Source organism: Fomitiporia mediterranea (assembly GCF_000271605.1).
Source record: "Fomitiporia mediterranea MF3/22 unplaced genomic scaffold FOMMEscaffold_8, whole genome shotgun sequence".
In the NCBI taxonomy this organism is placed as follows: Eukaryota; Fungi; Basidiomycota; class Agaricomycetes; order Hymenochaetales; family Hymenochaetaceae; genus Fomitiporia; species Fomitiporia mediterranea.
Window position 1 is genome coordinate 2,567,310 of NW_006760393.1, and position 12,298 is coordinate 2,579,607.

The 12,298-nt window shown below is 47.0% G+C and overlaps 4 protein-coding genes across 4 annotated transcripts; 2 read left to right on the forward strand and 2 right to left on the reverse strand.

The window, feature by feature from the left end:
* Positions 1 to 165: 165 nt before the first annotated feature.
* On the reverse strand, positions 166 to 1,330 carry FOMMEDRAFT_142130 (Phospholipase/carboxylesterase). The gene is made up of 5 exons (XM_007268749.1): positions 1,151 to 1,330; positions 1,022 to 1,094; positions 922 to 969; positions 622 to 868; positions 166 to 560 (listed from the first exon to the last, which is right to left on the reverse strand). Exons 1-5 carry the CDS (start codon positions 1,248 to 1,250, stop codon positions 309 to 311), a joined length of 720 nt encoding a protein of 239 aa, XP_007268811.1. The 5' UTR covers positions 1,251 to 1,330; the 3' UTR covers positions 166 to 308.
* A 341-nt stretch (positions 1,331 to 1,671) lies between these two features.
* FOMMEDRAFT_89981 (uncharacterized protein) lies at positions 1,672 to 2,816 on the forward strand (the record flags this gene model as incomplete). Its single annotated transcript, XM_007268750.1, has 3 exons — positions 1,672 to 1,983; positions 2,053 to 2,430; positions 2,505 to 2,816. 3 exons carry the CDS (start codon positions 1,672 to 1,674, stop codon positions 2,814 to 2,816), a joined length of 1,002 nt encoding a protein of 333 aa, XP_007268812.1.
* An 856-nt stretch (positions 2,817 to 3,672) lies between these two features.
* Positions 3,673 to 5,165, reverse strand: FOMMEDRAFT_88475 (S-adenosyl-L-methionine-dependent methyltransferase; the record flags this gene model as incomplete). The annotated part of the gene is made up of 10 exons (XM_007268751.1): positions 3,673 to 3,753; positions 3,808 to 3,863; positions 3,915 to 3,967; positions 4,023 to 4,170; positions 4,225 to 4,292; positions 4,344 to 4,431; positions 4,485 to 4,598; positions 4,643 to 4,693; positions 4,754 to 4,865; positions 4,920 to 5,165. 10 exons carry the CDS (start codon positions 5,163 to 5,165, stop codon positions 3,673 to 3,675), a joined length of 1,017 nt encoding a protein of 338 aa, XP_007268813.1.
* A 181-nt stretch (positions 5,166 to 5,346) lies between these two features.
* Positions 5,347 to 9,979, forward strand: FOMMEDRAFT_148016 (uncharacterized protein; the record flags this gene model as incomplete). Its single annotated transcript, XM_007268752.1, has 10 exons — positions 5,347 to 5,559; positions 5,610 to 5,820; positions 5,883 to 7,277; positions 7,342 to 7,500; positions 7,570 to 8,530; positions 8,591 to 8,608; positions 8,661 to 8,797; positions 8,849 to 8,963; positions 9,029 to 9,249; positions 9,326 to 9,979. Coding segments are annotated over 10 exons (3,949 nt in total), but the record flags the coding sequence as incomplete, so codon positions are not given.
* Between the last annotated feature and the right edge of the window lie 2,319 nt (positions 9,980 to 12,298).

Sequence of the window (12,298 nt, forward strand, 5' to 3'; positions counted from 1 at the left end):
GGAACGTGTGGTGTGGAAAGAGCGGTGCTTGTGTAACACTCAAAGCATTTCAACGTGAAGCCTTGCCTTTTTTGGTATCCACGGGTGTCACGCGAAGTCATCAGCCAAAATGCTATGTCCGCAAACCGTCGATCCAAGTAACAGATCGACACATCCTCGGCTCGGAAGAAAACTAGCACTACAGATTGATCACCCGTTTGTGTATTCTACATTCTACAAAACGTCACGTATACAATTCACGCCCTCGCTTACCTACCCCATCGTCGTCGTGATTCCCGAAATGTACTATAAATACAGAAACTTTGATTTCACTCTGTCTGGGGAACGACCCGTTTCAACCAGCTTCCCAAGTCCCCGATCTCTTCAGGCGCCGCCGAGTGTTCGAGTCCTGGATATGGATGGAACTCCAATCCAGTGGGATCTTCTTTCGAAGCCCCCTTAATACCCATTTGGTCCTCGAGGAATTGTCTTGAGGCGTTCGCAATTTCGGGTCGAACAAGTGGGTCATTCGTTCCATGGCCCCAGAAAATCGGTAGTTTCTTTGCGTGGTCTGACATCATCTATTTCAACGAAAATCCAATGAGCACAATGCGGTCGTTGGCCAAGGAACAGCGTCCTCACAGATACGAATTTGGATCGCAACGGTAACCAACCGCTCAGCACGGCGATCCCAGTCAGCTTCCGTTCACTCGTCAGGCCCGTCAAAAGGCTCATTGCGCCTCCTTGACTGAATCCACCAAGCACGACACGCGACGCAGGTATTCCATTGTCAACCTCGTCGGTGATAAGCGCGTTGAGCGAAACTGTAGTCTCGAGCATGCCCTTCTCGTCTTCTCTGGCGTTAAAGCCGAAGTCATAAATGTCAAACCTTCTTTACTCATAAGCATGTGACAATGCTTAGATTCGAGAATGGAAACGCACCACGATGGCATTGACATGCCCATGTTTGCAGTGACGGGCTTAATGGGTCTGGAAGACTCCATAATCAAAACAGGAAACCACGATGCGAAAGATAACCTACGCATGAGGTAGAACCCATTTAACATGCTTCAAACCCTCGTCCTTGGAAAGCATCTTAGCTACTGGTTCCCATCCTGAACTCACAAATAAGTGATTGATTCTGTCAACGTGAAACGTGCAACAAAATAACCTTCTCCCGTGTCACCAAGTCCATGAACAAAGATAACAGTAGCAGTATGCTTCGAAGCCGCCTTCACGACGAGATGTTCAAGTTTCTGTATCGCAGCCATCTTCAAAGCGTCTTTGATATCTCGTAGATCAAGTGATAAATAGAAATAGACAAAGACAGCCAGGAGGGCGGCAACTAGAGCCGCGAGAGAGTACTGAATGGCTGTTGAAAATCAAGGTGAAGTGTGATGTGAGTGACGAGTCGCGTTGAATTGAAGTTACCGTCGATCACGCAAAGCACTCGGGCCGTAAAGAAAAGAGAAAGAGAAGAATTTCAGAGAGGGACGAGTAGCAGCACAGCTTTCTTATTTTATTCCGTTCCGTCACCCAGCAATGGCCGACACAACCAACATACCCGATCAAACCATCGCGGACACGTCAACCTCGTTAAAAGCAGACGATCCATCCACCTCAAGCAGCTCCGCACCAATCGTCATCGTACCAGAGCCTCAACAAGATGACTCAAACTCTACATCTACAAATATGACCAAGGACAACACCTCTACCACCATAACACAACCACTCTCCAAAAACGCCCAAAAACGCGCCGCAAAAGCCGCGTACTTACAAGAAAAGAAGCTCGAGAGACGAAAACGAGAGAAGGCCGTGAAGAAGGAGAAGAAACGCGCTCAGAGGGAACGCGCCGCTGCTACTCGAACAGGCGACGAGGATGCTGAGGATGTGGACCATATTAATGAACCGGCGAGGAAGAAAGTCAAGCCAAGTGGGCCTGTTCGAACGTTCAAAGCGCGCGTAGTTATAGACCTTGGGTTTGATAGTTATATGACGGACAGGGTGCGCATACAGCTACTTATATGCTTCTCGACTCGCATTAAGTTCTGACTTATGCGTTTTGGATCGCAGGAAGTAGCCTCTATGAACTCCCAACTTGCCTTTTGCTACTCCGCAAATCGACATGCCACATGCCCCTTCGAAACACTATTATTCACTTCTCTCAGTGGACGACTCCGTACTCGACTCGAAGAGCAGAACAATGCAGGGTATAAACGATGGACGAGTTGCGAGTGGTGGGATGAAGGATATGAACGCCTATGGAGAGATGAATCGACTACGGAAAACACGAGCGAAGATGATGAAGTAGAGGTGGATAAAGGGAAACGGTCGAGAAGCTCGAAGGAAGCAGTCGTCTATCTTACAGCAGATGCAGACGATGAGCTAGAAGAGCTAAGAGAAAGCGAAACTTACATTCTCGGAGGAATCGTCGATCGCAACAGACATAAAGTAAGCTCTTAATGCACCTTTCAACTTCGTTTATATAAGCTCAACCTGGCAAATATCCACCCCTTTCCATCAAGTTCCTGTGCCAAAAGAAAGCCAAAGAATCTGGCATCCGCACCGCTCGGCTTCCAATAGGGAAATATCTTGCAGAGATGAAGACTCGTAAAGTCCTTACAGTGAATCAAGTCTTTGAGATCTTGGTACATTGGACAGAGAATAGGGATTGGAAAGCGGCAATTTACAGCGTCATGCCTAAACGAAAATTTATTCAACCCTCGAATTCTGGCGCTACTCAAATTGACAGCAAAGAGGCTGTTGGACTAGAGGAGGTTGAAGGTGTTGAGGACGATGATGAGGGTGCATCAGAACCTGCCATAGCAGAGCCGTAACAAGGAGACGGTGTATTGCAGTAAGGCTGTAGAGTTTATCATGATGATTTTCATCCAGTGCATTGTCAATTAAAAATGCAATGGCACGAGAAGTAATTTAATCTACAGAACGTCTTCGAGCTTTTTGTTTGCCCTGCTTTCTTACTTAAACGCCACCTGCCGCGCAGCCATGACATTGATACTACTGTCCAGAATTCCACCATAAGATACATTTAGTACTTATCAGGATTTCCTTATACCAGCGAGTCACTGAATATCAAAGCTGAACTTGTTATAAGACTTTTCTTCCTACCCATTCCAATTGATCTTACTAAGTTACTTTTCTTCTCGATTCCTGGACTGGGTCGTTCGAGAGCTCTGTAGCAGGCTAAGAAGTGTACCAACCTCGCTTTTTCTATTTTGTGATTGATTGTAAATAAAATATTCTAAACCGTTCCATATACAATTTAAACAAATACATTACCATACTAATATATTCAATCTGGACACGTCCCTACTAAAAAAACTTCTTCGTTCGTCTTCCAATAGGGAAATGCCTCGCAAAGGTGAAGGCCCGTAAAAGTCCTTACGGTAGAACATGTTTTTGAAGTTTTAGTGCACCAGACGGAGAATAGGGGTTGGGAGGAGGCGATTTACAGCTTGATGCGTAAAAGCAAATGTATCCGGCCACCTTACTCTTGTACCCCTCAAACTGCAAGATGAGACCCTTGCATTGGACGGGGCTGAAGTTGTTAATTGTGACGATGAGAGTGCACCGGGACTTGGCAAGTCGCGTGAAAAGGCAGAAATTATACGGAATGTAGATTTATCATGATAATTTCCAGTTGGCACGCATACTGAAAGACATTATGGTAATTTACAGAACATCTTTAAGGTTTGCTTGCCCTGTCCCTCGCTCAAGAGGTTTCGGCTGGTTGGGTGACGGCTTCCAGCCGATCTTTATATGCATCTGTTAGAGTATTCGTATATATGGAACACAAAGCGAACTTACAACAAAGATCACTTGGAATGTTGCGGGGATCGTACCATCATCATTCCCATGCATTGCTATCGTTGATCTTAGATATTTCGTATTGATTGGCGATCATGAACACATACCTTTGTAGATGGCAGATGCTGCTGCCAACGTATCCCGATGAATGATATTCCGCCTGAAAAAAGTTTTATTCAAAACGGTCTTCGTTATGAAAAACAGAATCGTCTGACCTGCCTAGTACTGCATTACTTTCTCCCATATCTCTCAAGTCATCCATAAGTTCCCATATACTCGGATAAGTTACTTTCACTTCGTCAACGTCGATGGTAAGTAACGTAAAGCCGGCACGTCCCATGAGATTGGACATGTCACTGTTGTCTGCAGGTAATCGGTGATCAGAAATTATTGATTAGTGATGAGGAAGGAATTTACTAGTCATCGGAGACACATGAGGTGATATTCCACCTTCTCGCTCGGCCTCTGCGAGCTGAAGTGATGTTCTAGACAAAAGTTCAGTACGTGATAACAGGTCCGGAAGCTGGGCTTGTCACCTAAGTTCAAATAGTGTATCACCTCCGAATAAAGCCCCAAGGAAAACGCCGTCGGGTTTCAGAGCTTCTCTAATCTGAATTAGTGTACCTGTACCGATTCTGGTCAATTACAAGTGCGCTTTCAACGGCCAATGCACTAACCAGGAAGATCATTCACCCAATGGAGGCTCAGGCAAGATACAATGGCTTCTCGAGAGTTCGACGGTATGGTCTGAAGAAGCGTTTCTTCATCACAAGCAATTCTTTCTATCTCAACTGGATTCATTGGGCATAGGTCAATTGGACACAGTCAAATATACGAAAGGACAAACTTGCGTATTCTTCGTCATTATCCCGTTCAAGCATTTTGCCTACGAGACACGTTGGAATTGAAAAAACACTTCGTATGAAATATGAAATAGAGAACTCACGACTAAGGTCAAGCATTATACACTTCTGGGCGTTCTCCGGTTCTAATAGTTTGGTGAAGTGACCGGGACCAGCGCCAAGGTCGACAATGCTCTCGAAGGAGCGTTTAATGTCCTTTAAACGTTGTTGGTGCAAAGTATCACAAGAGCACGCAGAGAATTTTCTCACTAAGAATCGTTCAACCATCCTGTCTGCAATTTCATCTCGAATATAGTCAACTGTCCGGCTCCGTTCACCGCCATCTCGAATAGCAGCACGGTCCTTCTGCATACGTTTTGCATTTCGGTCAAAGACTTGGAACGGACCAACTGTATAAGGATTAACTGGGCTTGATCCTGCCACAGCTGCGGCATAAGAACGTGTGCAGGAACGACGCAGCGAGTGGAGGAAACCGTGGACTGTGAGCGTATTCATGAGAGTTAAGTTAGCAGCCAGCGTTTGCACGTGCCATGTCCGTGACTCATTCGCGCACGCGGCGCATTCAAAGAATTTAAGAAACGTAAAACATCCCTTTGCTTCCACACGCGGTTGTCTGCCTAATCTCCTACCCAGTCGTATCACTTAGGGAGAAACGCGACGGAGTCATCCTATGTGCAATGGCTCCGGGGAACAACTTCAATAACAATAACAACAATGCTCTGCAACCTCGAGTACCATTTGTCATTACCCCTGAACAATTCGTGGAGAATCAGCGATGGATACAGCGGCAGGTGGAGTTGCTCAGCGATTTTAACAGAAGAGGAGTGGAGACGTATCTAAGGGCACAGCAGTCATTGCAGAGAAGGATTGCCGAGGGCGATATAGCTAGGTATGTCAATAGCTCCTCATTCCAATGCTATCGTCTGACTTTATACCTAGACAACAGTTGGAGGACTTGCAGCGTATTTCAAACATGAGGCCAATCACGGAGAGGCCGAACATTTTTGCGAATGACGTTTCTCAGTATGCAGGTCCCAGCCACTTAGCGAATCAACGCCAACCTGTTCTGTCCCCTACCAACCTCGTAAATCCAACGAATGTTTCGATGAACAGTCAGGCGGCGTACACAACGAATGGAATCTCTGCCAATGTGTGTAATTCAATGCTCTGCTTCAATGCGTTTGGATAATTAACTGCGATTGACCTCGAAAGAATTACACGATTGGGGCTCAGATGCCTTTATCACCTGATCGGGACTATAATAATGTGTTTCAACAAGGTTCCTCGCGGGTCACCAATGGGGAGATCTATTTGAAAGAACCATACCCTGACGTGACTCAACATCAGCAACAAAATACACAGACGGAATACGTCCGATCGAGACAAACGCCTTCGAGCATAGATCCAATTCAACAAGTAGCTGAAAGGCAGACTGCGAACGAGCAATCGCGTTTTAGGACTAGTTACGCCCCATCGAATGTTGGCGGGCGACGAGCTTCGGGACAATCGAGCATCCCGCAATCGGGCATCCCACAATCGGGCATCCCACAAGCTATCTTTCAGCGGATATACGCAAGAGAACGCTCTATTCCGGAATCAATGCGAATGTCTGGCGAAGGATCAGGGCGAGGGCATCATGTTCCAGCGGCTAGCACTAGCTCCTCCCTTGCAGGTGCTTTAGGAGATTATGCGAATGCGCACTTACGGGGAAACGCCAGTGGTTATCAATTGAACATGGACCAACCGTTGCATCTCGACTCTCAGACGAGACTTAGTGAACCTCGTGAAACCCAGAGGACACTTCCAAACCAGGTACAGGTACCAGCCGGAGAAGATCATGCGAGGCGAGATAGCCGTCTTCATGAACCAGTATTCAACGCTACTCTAGCACAGCAGCAGCCCCTGGACGCTAGTGGTTATCAACCAAGTAGGGATCAGTCGTTGCAATTTGACCCTCGGACGAGAGACGCAAGAGAAGCTGGTGCAACTCAAAGGACCCTTCCAAGCCAAGTACAGGTACAGGCCGGAGAAGATCACGCGAGGCGAGACATTCGCCTTCTTGAGACGGTGCTCAACACTACCCTAACACAGCAGCAGCCCATAGGCACTGGTGGTTATCAGCCGAACAGCGATCGATCGCTGCAATTTGACTCTCGGACTAGAAACGCAAGAGAAGCTGGTGCAACTCAAAGGTCACTTCCGAGCCAAACACAGGGACAGGCGGGAGAAGGTCATGTGAGGCGAGACGATCATCATCATGAGCCTACTTTCAGTAGTACTGTATCACAGCGGCAGCCCCTGCCAACGGTAAAGGACTTCCTTGACCTTCCTCCCATGTCACCTGAGGAACTACTACAGAGGCAGAATGAGCTCGATAATATAATCAAGCTGCAAGATCGAGTCCAGACTTATCCCATTAAAGACACGGTATCCATCGTCCACGGCGATGATAGGGCATACCTCCGCACTGAGGGTCCCACACAGCTTATCGCCGAGAATCAGAATGCCGATTCACGCAGTGCTACGTCCGAATACCAGGGCTTATCAAACGTACATTCGGTTAGAAGCCCGCAAGCAACAGGAGCTGAACCTGTTTCCCAACAACATGTAAGTCAATTGCCTACATACAAATCACAAGGTTGGTCTACTTTTTCTTAAAAAATTAACATAGGTCAACTCTACGGCTCCACCACCTTCGGGAACTAGTTCAAATAACTCCGTTCCGCCATTTTTCAATGCAAATCCGGCTGCTTTGGCAAGCACTGTGAATCCTGCACTCCTCCAGCAGAAGATTCCAGTATCACCTGGCCCACACACTTCAGACACTTCAGTAAGTTTGAACTTGACAAAACTGCTTTCTTCAACTATTAATGTGAGTTGACCTTCATAATACACGTAGAAATTCTTTCCTCCTCCTGAGATCAAAATGCCCGTCCCCCCGTACACTTCTGCAACGTCCCACTCTGACACTTCTGTACATCCACCTCCCGCCACGCAAACTATGCAAAGTCCTTCGGTTTCGAATGGTCAGAAAGAGATTCGTATGACCACACCACCACCGCATGATAATAGACCACCGATCCCGATAACACCCGACTCTGCAAACAAAAAGACACTTGCCAAGGACATACTTTGGGCTTTTGGAATTATACCAGCAAAACGGAGTGCTTCCGAACCATCATCGACGTCTTCTGAGGACGAACTACAGCCACCGCTGAAAAGGCAGGCTGTGGAACCCGTAACTGTGATGATGCAAGATTTAACCGACGACCCGCCCGTTATGACCTTTGAAACGAATCCAGGTAGCGCTAGGATTGAAGAAGTTCCTGATAGCGAAGCTGAAGACGACGACAATCCTGGATCAGCCGTGTCAAATCCTTTAGCTGATTATACTACAATCGACGATCATGTGGAGTTGGTTCCAGTATCAAATTCGGATACAACTGGCGCATCGGATGCAAATCCTCATACCGATCAGCCGCCTCCTGTATCTGCGGTGGAATCACATGCTTCTAGTGAGGATGTTATGCTCGTAGACACGGTGCTGCAACATCCCCCTGAGGATTCCTCTAATCCTTTATTCTTACCCTCTCCGGATTCACCGCAAAGTTCGTCTTCGCCTCCTTTGGCTGTACGAAGGACCAGACGGGAGACCAGTGGTCCTTCATCAAGTCCCACCTCGTCTCGGAAACCGGCGAAATATCCAACGCAGCGCTCGCAAGTCTTCGTGGAAGTCCCAAAGTTAACAGAAGAGCAACGATTATTGTTCTTTAAGCGGAGAACTAATCCATCGGTGGTGCAGCAACGGGCGAGCCGTCGAGAGACTAAGAGTACAGTTGACGTCACAGCGCCCGTCGATGGTATGTAAAATTTCCTCCATTTACGAGCCTTTGCTAATGTAAACCCTTGTCTGTCTGCAGAGGTCACTCTCAAGTTAGGTATGCAATTCAAATAGGTTCTTTCACTTCATCGCTGAGTAATCGCTGTCAGCCCAACAAGCTAGCGAAATTTCTTCATCGCGCCTTCGGGAACGTCCATGTCTCTGGATCGATTGTTCCCACGTCGCGAATAGTGCGAAGACTCTAATAGCACACGTTCAGGATCATGTTACTTCAATTCCAGAAAAGGTCAGGCACTCGACAGTTTCTTCGTATATTCGATCTGACGTAATGTCATAGGAGAAGATATTCCCGTGTTGGTGGGATGACTGTATTCGCCGGTTCAACAAACGAGATGCATTGGCTCAGCACCTTCAGAATCATGTGAAGAAGTCCATTTATTGCCCATATCAAGGTCGGTCCCGGTTTATTTGAAATTGAGAGGTATCATGATAATGATAATGACGAATGTTATCCTAGGATGTGAAAATCAATTTGCGCATCAGCTGGAGCTTCTAGCGCACATTAAGGGCAGACACGTATCGGAAAGTAGCGAACTACGACCAACCACCCAGCCGTTTCGACCGTCGCCGAGGTCAAAACTTCCGCCTCTTAGGAGTATGCTTGCGTACCAGGCCGTGGACACACCCGTACAGATGGCGCGAATGTCGAAGGAGCGGAGGTATAGGCTGGGTCCTTGGGTACGTCATTTGGTTCTTTACATGCCGTAGTATACAATATTGTATACCGAATACTGAATCATGTTTCGATTCGCAGGTATTGAAGAACTGCTTTGGTTCCGTCAGCCTTGGAGGTCTTAAGCTTAATGCTCGCAACCAACCTCAGGGACGTCGGCCCGGAGACGTCGAGCAGAAGGTGCTGGGTGACTGGCACGATCGATACGACTTCGTGGAGCCGGAGGGTGCGACGTATCCTTCAAACTTAGCGGACCTGGAATCATCAAAGGCCACGCAAGAAATCGAGGCTGGGTTACTCCTCGCTCCTGATCTGGCTGGTCCGAGTGGCCCGCTGGAAGAGCAGCTTCTGACCTCCAGAGCGGATCGTATCAAACACGACGATACATATATCATCAAGTCGGAGCGTCATTCGGAGGAGTCTGAGGAGCCTGCTGCGGAGATAAAAGAAGAAGAGCCCGATATCGAGATAGATGAACTTCGTTCTTCAGCATCACCAGTGATGCTAGTGCCTGGCACTCCTTCACAGGACACGTCTAGCGTGTACCAGGATTTCCTTGGCGTCGGCGAGCCACAGGCTGACGAACCAAGCTCGTTGTGAAATATGTCCTATTTTCTGTTTCTTTTTTCAATGAATTCCACCGTATGCTTTTCTTGGGTTTGAATAGTTCAAGTGTTTTGTAACAGATCGGCAATTGTGTAACTGTTTTTGCAAGAATATTAATGAATTGAATGCCCTTCCGCTCACCAAATTTGTAAATAAATGCCGCAAGAGGTAGAAGGATGTCGTTGAGGGTATAAAAACCCGTGAGTCGACTAAAAACGTCTGGATGAAGATTAGATCTCATCAAATACGTGCATGAAACGACTTGTCTTTATTCGTGCTCATTGCCTTTTGTTTGCCTAAAATGGCAGCTCACCTTCCAAATATGTACAAAACACCCAGAAACGAAACGAAAACGAAAGGCATGGTCATTATTTGCATTCGCATAAAGCAGAAAATCACTTCATATTACAGCTAGACAGCGCACGACAAACTATCCGATACAAAAGAAGCTTGGTTACTGGGGTAAAAAAAAGAAAATAATGAAAAATTGTTCACATCCATATTTATGCTCGCTAATGAGGGTTTAACGAAGAAATAGAGATGGAGGGAAACATATACATACATAGCTATATAAGCAGAGAGTACGTTAAAAGCGTGCGCAGCGATATAATGAGGTGAATCATGATGTGGAGACTTGGTTTAAAGACAAATTGATTTGGATTGGATTGGACTGGGTGGCATTGATATGAATGGGTTGTAAACGAGACGAAGTAGACCCAGAAAAGAAGACAGACAAAGGGGTAAACGTGGATGTATAGATGCTATGCAAACGCTACGAGTAATAATAAAAGGGACGAGTTGGAATAAAAACAACACGAGCTATGTCAGTAGTGGACAGTAAATTGCAGTTAGTACGACAAAGGAGACAACCTGGGAGAGGGATTTGACAGAGCAGGTATGGTTGGGGTAGCGCAAAAACTATGGTGGGGATTACAATGCGTCTTGAATTTGTGGAAGGGAAGGAGACGAAGAAACTCGAAATCGCGGAAGAAGACGAGATATAGCGATCAAAAAGGTCCAACGAAACACAAATAGAGTATGACCAGGTAAAGAAACACAAAATGCAGGCGGAATTGCTTGACAAATACATACAGATTGCAAGATGTTTGTGTGACGGACAACATAAAAGGAATAAGTTCGATCAGAGATTATCAACTCGGCGAGCCGCTTCTAGACTTGGAGTGCTTGAAGAATCATTAGTGGACTTGAAAGTTTCGGCCGATTCAGAGGTAGCCAGCTGTGGTGTCATCTCTGGAGGTGTTGAGGACCCGAATGGCGAAAAAGTGGAAGTAAAACTTGAGTTATTAGACCTCACCAAACCCGGTGCACTGGCTTGGCCAGGGAATCCGAAGCCAGAAGACGGCGGCGGAGAGAAGAATCGCGGTGGTGGAGGCGAAGACGCGAAATATTGTGAAGGCGATGTTACTTCGCCTGTGTCTCGGCGCATTCCTCTGATAGCGTTCATATCGATAGATAAGATGCCAGCGGTTGAATGACGCGAGAAGGCATCTTGGAGGCTCGAGAAAGATCCAGATCCGATGGACTGTAAGCTTTGGTGGAGTCCGCTACCATTAGCCACATTCGTGGGAGTGCGAACTCCCAGAGGGTTCTTGCTATAAGATAGTCTGATGCCGCCCTTAACCAATCCGTTCAACGTGTTGCCGTAAAGCTCACTCAAAGCTCTTGTTGCATAGTTTACGTCTTCAAACTATTGAATAGCGTAAGAATATGACCAAGTTGTCAAATATAGATGCAACATACCTCTACAAAGCACATCGGCCCGTTGCTCTTCTGACGGAAGCACAGCTTACGGTAACCCGGGCAACGAGCGAAGAGACTACGAAGGCTATCTTCAAGATAGTTCGGCTGGTTGCCCGGAATCGGTGACGTCGGTAAATTTCCCACGTAAAGTGTGTTGATCTGCAAGAAGCATCTATGTGAATAACAAGCGCGATTTGCAATGCAATGCGTTAAATACGTACAGGAGGATTCTGATCAGATGCATTCCCTCGGGATGGTACGCCAGAACTCGACCCCGAATTGGGTGAAGGTAGTTGAGGCGACATTGTCCCTTGTTGTGCATTGACGTCAATATTGCCTACTGTGCGCGATATATCTTCGTCAACACTCCCAGTGCTACTTCGAGAACCGGAGACACTAGAAGAGCTGGATGCTGGGAGTGGTGGGAGGCCTTGACTTTGTATTTGCGTTTGCGGAGCCTGTTGTTGTTCCGGAACAGAAGACAGAGCGCCTGAAGTCGATGGTGGAGCATCTGCCGGCGGAGAGTATGGCCGAGATCGAGAACCGAGCGAAGACAAGGAAGGATGAGATGAGAGTGTTGTTGCAGGTGTTGGCGAGAACATCTCTGCTTCGTGTGATGGTGTATGCTCGGAATTTCCACTACGAGAAGAGACTGATGCTGGCGCCGTAGTCGGCTCTATCGGACTA